Source organism: Battus philenor, unplaced genomic scaffold, assembly GCF_028537555.1.
Source record: "Battus philenor isolate CCGP_79_NKW_IND1 unplaced genomic scaffold, ilBatPhil1.0.hap1 SCAF_25, whole genome shotgun sequence".
NCBI lineage: Eukaryota > Metazoa > Arthropoda > Insecta > Lepidoptera > Papilionidae > Battus > Battus philenor.
The window spans coordinates 7997813-8010145 of record NW_027181688.1 but is presented as its reverse complement, the minus strand read 5'-3'; the positions used below and the strand labels follow the sequence as shown (position 1 = coordinate 8010145).

At 35.1% G+C, this 12333-nt stretch overlaps 1 protein-coding gene across 1 annotated transcript in view; it reads left to right on the top strand.

The window, feature by feature from the left end:
- The window catches only part of LOC137925044 (calpain-A-like), a 67494-nt gene that overhangs the window by 3742 nt on the left and 51419 nt on the right, over nt 1-12333 (top strand). Inside the window, exon 2 of the mRNA XM_068768482.1 lies at nt 2725-3080. Coding sequence (XP_068624583.1) covers nt 2787-3080 — 294 coding nt within the window. The 5' untranslated portion in view covers nt 2725-2786. The remainder of the gene's footprint in view (nt 1-2724; nt 3081-12333) is intronic.

The window sequence follows — 12333 nt, the reverse complement described above, 5'->3', positions numbered from 1 at the left end:
AATATTGTTCGTTGAAATATGTTCAAACACTATTTTTATTAACATTGTTATAAACGTGGACCCAAGCTATTAGGACCCATCTTAATATCACTACGAAAAACCTAAAACTTTTCTTTATAAAATTTCCTTAGTGTACTTGCCAGGAAAATTTGGTATAGTACAAAACGGTCATTAGTTTTCCTCTTACTTTAACAATAGATAAAATGGATTTTTCTATGCACAAAACAAATGACAAATGACTTACTTCTCCGTCCAACTTATGCTTAGCGTTTCGTACACTAAATATAATTTAGTATCATAAATTTATCATCATCTTCATAATGTCAGCCAATAGAAGCCCACTGCAAGGTGCCCACATTCAGCAACCTCCTGTAGTCAACTGTGTCATCGGTCCACCTAGTTGGGATCTATCTGCGTTTCATCTTCAGGCTTGTAGTTGTCACTCGAAGAAAACCTTCTGGCCCCAATGGCGGACGGTTGCACGAGCGACGGGACGGGGCATCTCTGCCACTTCAGATGAGCAATTGTTCACACTACGCCACTGTTTTTGGTTTTTTTTCGTATCTCATTTCTGATTCCATTTCACAGAGATCTCACTTAGATGACCTTCTCGGCCGCTTCTCGGTTCCGTATGTCATCACCGGTAACATACGCAGGTCAAAAACCTTAGTTTACAAGAATTATTTTGTAAAAGGAAACGATATTTTGTAAAAAAAAGTCGGTGTTTGGCACTGGTCGGTGTAACGTCTCCTGAGGATACCCCGTGAAGGGGTGAAACACGTGTAGAGTGAATTAACGGTGGTAGTTGTGTTTTGCATTGTTTGCCGCACGCGCATTTATCAGCGGGCTGGCGGGCGGTACACTTTATTGCACGACTACTGCTGCATAGCGAAGGTAGCTTCGCGTCCCTTTCTTGTTTAGGATAGATTTCCTCAAGCTAACGCCTGAATCGATTAGATATAAAAAAAATATATTATACGGTTGTAAAAGCAAGCGAAATTCTCCCGTAAACTGATTCCTTTACAATGTAATTAACTAAAGCACCTTATTAATTAAAAACTTTGTTGAGGTCGTGACGCTCCCAAAACGGCCGTAAAACAACTGTTATGCGTAATTAAAAGAAACTAGAACTGGGTCGAAATGATGTCACGAATAATGGGTGTGGGTAGCCACTCCTGGAATTTTGACTGTGTTAAAGCCAAGCTCTATACACTAGTTATTTTTGGAAACAGATAATAGTCTAAGTTGTCTAAGTTGAGACTGAAGGAGACTACAAGTTTCTTTTTTTAATAGTAATAATTTTCATTCCAATACCATCAAAATTAAAAATAAAAACGACCATAAAAAATAATAAGAATCTCTGCAGTAGGCACTGCCTTTTTGAGTGTATGAGGTCGAAATGGCGTTTTGAGCCAAAAGGTTCTGCAGTGGCGACTACAAGCCGGTAGACGCGGCACGAGAAGGCTCCACACTAAGATCGACCACACAGATAGGTTCGTAAGAAATCGCTGGATGCGATATCTTGGCGGACGATGTGGAAGACCTATCCCCTGCAATAGGCGTCTATCAATTGATATGATGATAGTAACAGCTTTGTTTCAAATAATATAAAATATAAAATTAAAAATGGTAGTATTTACTTATAAATATTTATATTGATTACAAAAATTTTATATATAAATATAGGTAATGATTTACAATGTCCTTAGCCCGCCTATAAAAAATTTCTCTTCGAATGTAATACGGTAATGGATTCCCTATTGTCATTTGATCTAATCATATAAAGGTAACTGGCGTACCTTCCCACGTATTGAATAATATACTATTTTAGATAAACTTTTTTTTACTTAATGCATAACAGTGAGCAGTGGTAGCTCAATGATAGAGGACTGAGATTTGCGGTGGTAGGTCGTGGTATCGATTTCCGAGATATTTATAATTCACACATTTTATATGTATTATTTAGTATTACCAGAGGATGTGCAGCAGTGTCTTCTGTGTACCATAATACCACTCTGCGATTGTGAACCTGATGATTATGGTTTAGTTACGATATTAAAGAATTTTTTGAGAGGTCCATGCCTTGTAATGAGTCTTTCGGCTGAAACAAAGACGACGACGAACTAACATTCGTAGATACACAATGTTTGGTTATAGATGTAAAAGCTATAATGCAGCGATTGTGTAAAAAATTTAGATATGAAAATTCCATAATAATCACGTGTATGCGGGATTACGATCACAGTGTGATATTATAGTACGTATAGGAAACTGCTGCTCATCCTCTGAAAACTTGTTTGTGGACAGTAACAATCCTATATAATTATAAGGCACAGTGTGTTAAAAATTATATGTAAGATTATATGACGGGAATCGAACCCGCGGTCTACGATCGCAAAACTCATTCCTTACCACAGGGCTACCAAGCCACCAAGCTTTTGTTAAGTAATGAATAAAATTATTTTAATGATAATTAATTATTATTAATAAGTATTTTTTATTATGGTGTCTTTCTTTTATATATATTCCTTTGTTCACTTGTCCTTCAATTTTGCAATTCTGTTAATTCAATTTCGTTGTTTAGCATAGTGGCTTTTTGCCACAGTTACAAAGTACAGGAGGAAAATTGATAAACACAGGCTATCAATGTTTTTCCATCGGGATAAAACGACAAAATTTCGCCCGAACACCGCGCCAACTAAATGACTCAACCCTTTGTTACAGATCTATATAATAAGTGAAGTCGATCTGATTTCATCAGTCTTATCATCAACTTGAGAGCGATAATGTCTTGGAACTATTATCCGAAGAATTTTAAAGCTAATGGCTGGGGTTGGCATCGAGGTGACAATACTGCCAATGCAGTAAAGGGTTTTTTAAGCCGAGAGAGAGATGGAGAAGGCAGTTCCGAACCTCTGATCAAAAATGAAGGTCTCTACCCAAGTTTACCAGCGGAAGATGATACCATGTTCCGGACGGGATGCAAGCTGTACCCTTGCCTGCCAGCTGAGGAGTACGAAAGCGGTGAAGTTGAAGAGGTGGTGGAAGAAGCTTGTGCCTCCATTAACGTCCATATGGTGGTGAGTGTTTTAAAATTTTATTCTAACTACGAAAATTTTTGTTATCAATCGGTTTGTGTGTGTTTTAAATCCGTGACACCCAGGGATCGGACAACCATGACATACGATCTTCATTTATTTATTTTATTTAATACTCCTTGATGTACACATTAGAAAATAAAAACGTACAATAGACGGTCTTATCGCTCAAGGCAATTTCTTACAGACAACCATAAGCTATATGCACTACTTTAAACAATATGTCCATTATGGGTATATGTAGCTATTTGTTTTAATTACATAGTATTAAGATATTTATGCAAGCAGTGGTAGCACAGCGCAGAGGTCAGTCTCTTGGCTTGCGGTCGTAGATCGCGGGTTCGTTTCCCGGGATACAGTCTTATATAATTCACACGCTGTGCGTTAATTATATAGGATAGCCTCTGTGTCCCATAATACCAAGCACGACGATTATGGTTCATCCTCTTAAATCTTTGAGATAGGCCTATGCCTAACAGTGGGCGTAGATGGACGTAAACAGCGAAGAAAATTGTAACAAAGTAGTTGAAATTATTCTAGTTTAAAACCTTTATAATCATTGTTTTATAAATCTTTAGCTGTCTCTCAAATTATATATCTGCCAAAAGATAAGCAAGGAAGGAAGAATCTCTTGGCAAGAATTTGGTAAGAAAGAAAATAAAACATTCGATGAATTCGAGTGTTGAGTAATACAAAGTGATAATGTCATAAGTATACCGAAATTTATAGGTATTTTTATAATAGTGTAATTTCGTCGCAAAAACATTTGAATCACTAATGTTCCATCAAAAAACTGTGTTATTTGAAATATGAATTACATTTTTTTTAATCTAGCAATCATATAGCACTTCAACTGGTGGGCCATTTTATTTTATTTTTTTTGTTTTTGAAATAAGTTTCATTTAATCCACCGTTGGAAAAGACTTCAAGGTCTTTGGAAAACACTGGATGCAGCCAATTTAATCGGTTATTAGAAAAAATTATTAAAAATTTCGTTAAAAAAAATTAACCATTTTTTATATCGCTTTTTGGAGAAAAGGTTGCCTACCTCTACTAAATCTGACGGACAGTGAATTTTCTTAAAACAATTTTCCTCTGCTTTCACCCATTCAACACAGGGAAAATCGGTCGTAATTAACATATATATGATGTAAAGCTGCCAACAAACCCATCTTTGAAGTTTCGGCCATGTTTATATTTACTTTCCCTTTTTCGTGTTAACATTAATAATACCGCGTGACGTCATATTGGCAAAGAAATTCTGCTGTTACTGCCATACTATTTGTCTTTTACAGAGTTATTAACAGTAAAAATAAAGATTATTATTTATGTTATTTATTAATAACAATAGTTATTTTTATTTTTATAAATTTTTTCGTCTTTGAGTTTAAAGTTTCAGTCAGTTGACTGGCATAGACCTTCCTATAAAATTGCAACAGTGACCTCTCTTAAGCTTACTGCATCCAACGACTTCCAGCGAACTTAACTATATCGTAGGTTCACCTAAGCAGGCTTACCTACGCCACATGTTACGGCTCGTGATTGCCACACGAGAACCTTTCGGCCCCAGCAGCCATCGGTTGCACGAGTATTATGTCCTTTCCACTGCCACTTAGACCAAAAATAAATAAACATCGGCACAAAAAATTTGTGAAGCCTGAACTATACACTATATATTATATATTCACTGTATTACAGAACCCAATGTCTTCCCAAATTTAATTTGAATCTAGAAATCTACCTAACATTACCTTATTCTTGTTACCGTAAGTAAATGTTGTGTTCGTTTTTCTGTCAATGACTACATTCGTATATATTTCTTTGTTTATTTACCTTAAATAAGTAAAAGAATTTGGTTTTAAGAATATGGTTGATATAAAACAAAAATCCATAGAGTTTACATTAATCTCCGTAGTATTGACTCTAAGAATTGGAGCTATGCCAACGTGGGTGGATAACCGATAAAATAGAGTGTGTTTTTAATTCGACGATATAACAAATTAATTATCAATGATTATTTTTATAGTGGCTGTCCCAGTAGATCAGTTTTAGCCCTGTCGCCTTCCAATACAAAAATATTTAAAAAAGCATGTCTACTGATGGACATAGGCCTTTCCCAAAGATTTCTTATTGCACCGATTGGAAGCAGACTGTATCCAGAGTTTTCGGATGGCTTTAAAAAGGTTATCATCCACACTATGGGTGAACGTTCTACACTGTTGCTTTTCCGTGGTCTTTATTCTAGAACCATAAGCAAATGAATATAATCGCATTATTTATTGATAAACCGACTATTACACAATAATTTTTTCTATTTACTAATAATAAAACACTGCATTATTGGGGTATGGTTTGCCATTTACAAACAAGTCGTAATCTCGCGAACTCCTTTATTTTAATGGCATAGACATTTGGCGACGGAAATAGACGCGGCGGAAACGCTGAAAGATATAGATGATTCATAGAAAATAACGTCTGAGTTAAACATGTTAACTCCACTATTTAGACGCCTAAATTAAAATATTGATAGACACAATATAAATACAAGAAATAATAATAAATTCGTAATGTATAAATTTCTTTTTCAAAAGCTTTACGAATCCGAGTGTACATTCATAATAGTTTCCTAATTTGAAATTTAAAGTTTTTTATTAAATAAATCTCATTATATCATTTTCGAGTTTTCAGTTGATCGAATGTGTGGAAATTAGTTTATGGCACACTCATTTGCAGTTTAGATATCATAATGTATACATTAAACATCGTTATTCTTTATTTAAAAATCTTTGACCATCTGGTTGGCTTTCAGGCCGGGATCAGCAATGTATGTCGATGGTAGCTTATTACTTATGTTAAAATAATTGACGAATCAAAATTTCGTACAGACTTCTTAGATTTTTTAAATTTAAATTTGACACTTTTTGACGTCACTTGATGACGTCACTTTTCTTACTATAAAGGAACAGTATTCCGTTAATACCGAAATAAGGCGCACGTCATAGTGAGTCAGAAAATACGTTTACTTGATTTTACATAGATGACTCACGAATACCTGATCGTGATATACGAGTTAATCATTAAGCACATTTTAATGATACGTAACGCGTTCTCGGTGCGAATGTACACTAATACATAATTATACAAAATCGGACGACGATGACGTCACTGTTGCCTTAATTACGTTTCATTGGTCACTGTTTACTGTTATTAATCTTTAAGAATTTTATACTAAACTAAAAATTAGTCGATACTAAAAAAATACAGAATTTTAGGTCGACGTTTTAAAGTTTTAGTCATCATTATCGTCATTGCATTCAGTTGGCAAGCTCCCCAACGTTCAACAAACAATGAGGGATATTATCTGGATTTTTTTTATTGAAATAGGATTTAGGAGATCCCTAGAGCCCAGTATTGGCAAGTTTAGGTGACAATAGGCATTCTATTTAACGCGCAGAACAGATAGCTGTCAGAGTATCAAAGATTTGAAGTGGTTACCACGGACCGACAACCCCAAAATAGGATCAACCCACAAATTCGACGGACCACCGTGTTAAAGTTGTCGAAAGACGCTAGAGGCAAACGCTTTCAACTGGTCTTATTAAAAATCTGGGAGGCATGACCTATGTTCAGCTGTGAACGTTCTACGGCTGGTTTTATATTACCCAGGTTATGAGTCTATCGGATTTAATCATCCATACAGACCAGGTGATTAAAAGCTAGATAAGCCTTAATATTTATTAATCATCATTTTAGTCATTGTACGTCCACTGCGAGACATCGACTACCCTCGTAGATTTAATACACGTTGGAAGCGTCCAGCGTGTTTTTACGAAACTAGAAAGGTCGTTTTCCACATTGTTTGCAGTAGAATATCACATAATCTGACCGAGATATTTCATTGTATAATTCTCCGGAAACAAAGTCACTGCTATTAATCGACCTTCAACTTATTTTTCTGCCTTTCTAGTTTATACAAGTGAAGAATTTATTCCTTCTGTTTTTTAACATTTATAATCTACTGGTAGTACAACTCGATAAACAGCTTATTTACACAAATGGGTCTTAATTCAGTTCTTTATGTACAATTTTTGTACTCATATTATGTACGAATTTAATATCTATGGTAGAGAATACCAATTAAACTTTTGTGAGGTCGTTGTCATCGTCTTTTCAGCTCACAGGCTCCCTCTGCAATGCGTAGATCTTCCCTAAAGATATCTAAGGGGGATATGCTATAATTGTCAAGCGTGGCAGTCGGGTCGGGGAAGTTATTATGGTATACAGAGGACGATGCTGCCTATCCTCTGGAAACTTGTTTGTATCAGTGGCAACTCTATATATATATAATTAATTCACAAAGTGTGAATTATACAAGATTGTATCCCGAGAATCGAACCTGCGACCTACGATCGCAAGTCTCAATCCTTACCGGTGAGCTACTACTGCTTTGTGAGATACAGATTATTAATCAACGCAGTGAAACAGATAATAATACGATAAAAAACTAAAAAGTATTATTATTGTGATATCCAGTACTTACGTTTAGTTATCATTGTTACCTACTAAGTTTCAGCAAATCTTTTTAAATTATCAATACAAGAACAACATATTTAAAGATATCACATATAATTTAATGTTAACATTTTTAAATATTCAACCACATTGTAATTTTTTTCCCACGCCAGCACCCATTGCCAAATTATAACTGAAGGTTATGTGAAAACCGGTACTACGGTATATACTTCATCTATTTTAGTGTGAGTAGAGACATTGTTTCATTACAATGTAAACATAGCCACTAAAATTTAAAAGACGATCGCTTCTGATATTTTGTGAACCGCTAATGTCATATAGCCATAACCTCTCGATAATTAGACTCATATTTTCGCTGTCAATTAATTGCAGACTCATTTCTTAAAGTTATTGACACGTACATATACTTCAAGCAAACAGATAAGTCCAAAATTGAGAAAAAGGTTAATCGTCGAATCGAATTCGGCTAAACATCGTTAAGGAAACTACGAAACCTCTTCCAATCTAAAATCCCACAGTGCCTTAAAACGAAAGTCTGCCATCAATGTGGAAACGAGGTCACCCACATCAGGGCTTATTGGCAAGCTCACGGTCTCTCAACAAGCTATGGTGTCCACGAGATTTCAGAGCAGAGATGAGGAGAGCTCTAGGCGATCTAAAGTTAACGACATGTTCTAGCGGATTGGCAAGTTGAAGTAGGAGTAGGCCAGATAGCGCGCAGAACAAATGCCTGTTGGAGCCATATTTTTACCGCAAGCGCAGTAAAGAATCTCCACTGACAAGGACAGACGACCTTGTTAAAGTCGACGGAAAATGCTGGACGCTGGCCGCTTCAAACCGGTCATTTTGGTATTCTATAGGGGAGGCCTTTGTCCATATGTGGACGTCCTGCTGCTAAAATGATGGTGGTGATGATACTATGGTAATTTAGGTATAAGCTCTTCATAATTATTTTGTGGTATAAAGCAACACTCGTTAAAGGTTATAGGTGATCTAAAAGAAAACTATAACTGTATAAACCAGCATCATTCTCATCATCATACCAGTTAATAAACGGTAACTGCAAGGCCTCTTCCAAAGATGGCAATGATGACCAGTTAGCTGTTCGTATCCAGTGACTTCCTGCCACCTTAACTGTATCGTCGGACCAACTAGTGGGCGGGGCCTATCCACGCCGTCTTTACTGGCTCGTAGTGGCCACTTTAGACGAATAATTCTTCGAACTATGTCGGTGACCTTAGTTCTTTAGCGGATCTCCTCATTTAAGATTCGACGTCATAGCGAACCTGCGAACATAACCCTCGTTATGAAACTTCCTTCCTTCTTCCTTCTTCAAGGCCCATAAATGCGACCACGAATCTTAACGTCATCACTAGTAATAAACACTGGTCAAAGAACTTTGTCTTCAAACATTGCGGTATTTTCGACAGTAGAAATACTTCTCATTTACGAAAACTTACAGACATAATAACGGGCGATATACTAAAGGGCGACGCGTGGATGTATTTTTAACCCGCTTATTTATAACGCACGGTGATTTCTCGTTGAATCACTATACGCAGTTTTAAAAAAATAAAGAAAAAGTTCTCTTTATGATTATTTTTATATTTCTTTGTCTCGGCGGGAGATATAAATTTTTGAGCAAGGTTTTAAAGCTGTGTTTCTTTTAAATAACTTTCCGAATACGTATACTTGTATGTTTAACCGAATATTAATTCATTACAGTGTTCTTTTGTGTTAACCTTATCTAGGAATATTACTTGATTTTTGTTAAGCTTTCCACCGATTTTATTATAATTTAATAATATGCGAGTTAAAAAGGAAGTAGACTTTTCGTGTTATTTTGGAATATAATTATTTGAATCATTTATAATCGAATTTTTGTGTGCTCAAATTTAATAAAAATCTTAGCAATTTTTAATAACATCGCTTTTAAATGCAATATTTATTTATAAATGCAAAGTATTTATGTGTACATTCAACATTATAACTAAAGCAAATAAGTTCTATCCTTCTATCTTCCATCCAGTTCTGAACATGAAACAACCCAAGTCTGCCTCTTTCCGTTGAGGTCGACGCTGATAGCCTTGCAAGCTGCCACAGTCGGCGAAGTATAAAAACAAAGTAAAAGTCGTATCTTTAGGTAGCAGTTCTGGGTCAAGCAATGTGGCACTCGAAAATTATATTAGTTGCAATTTTTTTATCAAATATATATTAATATATTTGCTTACGATCGTAAACGGATTACGGTGTCTTTTGCTTAACATTTTTAAAGTAATATTTCGACCGGCGGTGTCTCTACTTAATCTAAAACTGTATTTTCTACTCTTGACCACGTGAACTTTAATTTATTCCCCAAAATCGGTGTTTTAGGCACATACACGTTATATAGGTAGCGCTGAGGGACTACCCTTGTATGTATCCGTTCCATCTTGATGACGGGGAAAATGAAAGCTACGAATACAGAGATTATTTATGATCGTGTACTATTTATAATTTCGACCTAAACACGATGGAAGCGACTATCTCACTGATGGCGTTCAAACTCAAATCAGCGTTCGAATTTCAAACGCATAGGAATAATTTAAGTCTTAAAAATAATATGGCTTCAGTGGCCAATAACACGGAGAGTTCTTACGTGAAGGCAACATTTTATAAATGATAACTAAAAAATGTGCAGTAAGTTGTATTGAAAACAACCTTGATAACGATCCATTAATCTATAATTCTTTAAGTGATGTCACCCTAACCACTTAAAATCTCATTTTACCTTCAAACTTGCCATGTTTGGTTCGGTCTTGTAACCTTTGTGTGAGATATAGTGATAAATAACGGCATGGTTATTACATACATTCATGTCACAGATGCACTACCGTCCAAAAATTTCGAAGCAGCAAGGTAAAATAAAATAAAATTTAACGATCTTCAATTACCTACTTATATTCATATAAAATTAAAAATTTAACAAAAAGTAACTTAGGCCAAAGAGAAAATTAACAAATAATGAAAAACATGATCAAATTTTAGCTTCATCGAAGTGACCACCTTTTGCTTTAATTATTTCAACACAAATTTTAGGAATTCTATTAATTAACTTCTTAAAACAATCTTTCTTCTTTTGATCGGTGTACAAACACACGTCTATTGGATACGAAAATCTGATTCGATTCATCACTCTATAGGAAATTTTACCATTGATCTGTAGTGCAGTTTTTAAGTGTCTTTGCCCATTCTAGTCTATTTTTCATGTCATAAAACACCTGTTTCATCAACCCCTATGTGTATATGTAAACAATAGTAAAAAGCTGCAAAGATAACATTTATTACAAATTTTTACCGCCTATAGGAGGTGTTTCGTTTTGGCCAATAACAGAAGTGCTTTCAAACTTTTGGACGGTAGTGTTTATTATTGTTATTTGTTTGGGTGATTACCAAAAACACCATTATCGTCATTATTTCAGCTGTAAGACGTTCACTGTTGGACATATCGTCTCCATTAGATTAACAATAGAATCCAATTATATTAATAATATTCTTTATCCCGAATATTGACGTTTAAAATATATTTAAAAATATTATTAAATTCGCATAGTTACACTCAAGTACCTATGTCGCCACTAAGTACAGGTGTTTTAAACTATTTTGATTTGAAATAAAAGTTATTCATAGCGCGAAATGTGGCTAATTTTTAAAGGAGAAAAGCATACTTGGAGGACTAAAATAAAATAGGAAGCGAGGACACCTAAGAAAGTGTTTATCGATCATCAAAACTAGTCTAGCGAACAATAATTTCATCGTATATGGCATAACAAAAAATCATGAAAGGTATCTTATTATCATTATCACCTGTAAACACGACACTGCCAATTTAACGTTTTATCCAAATAAGTACTGAATGAAACAATCACCTTTAGACACAAGTAAGACCATAATTACACTTACAAAACTTAAAGGTACCTTGAATACCTCGGCCAAGTTATTACATTGTATAACCTTGACTGACAAGCAGTGCTTTCTTTTTTTTAATTTTAATAACCATTTTTATAACACATAACGTCAAAATTTAAATAAATAATAATTATTACGTTCTATGTTATTTTCATTTATTATTACAGTTACATTTTTTTAATTAAACAACAAAAATTCTAAAAATGTTGATCAATTATAGAGATTTCCTTTTTTTAAATTTTGATCACATAGGTACACAGGTACAAATGGCTTTTTTTATTTAAAAAACAAATGGAAGCAACCACAACTGTTAATTCCTTTCGCATTAGTGTTACCAGATAAGAGATTAAAATAATGGCTTCTGCACGACATTCTTGACATAACATACCGCTCACATCGTGAATAGGTACCTTAAACGGACGTCACTGGTAGACCGATTTCTGCCTCGCTCTTGCCTCCGCACGTAAGTATCTAATAGATTCTTCATCTGCTATGTAGCAGTAGTCGTGCACAACTTGCCCTTGCACGATTGCACGACTACTGCTACATAGCGGAAGTAGCTATTATATTAGTACTTTTCTTACTCCGCACGTAAGATCCAGTCATCCTGAAGCGTCGTACAACGCGATGAACCACCGATGTCGATACACCCAATGTGCGACCGACTGAACGGTAGATGTACCCCTCCTCAATCATGGTAACTGCCCTAGCTACTAAAGTCGTTGATAAATCACTCATTTTGTATCAGAACAAT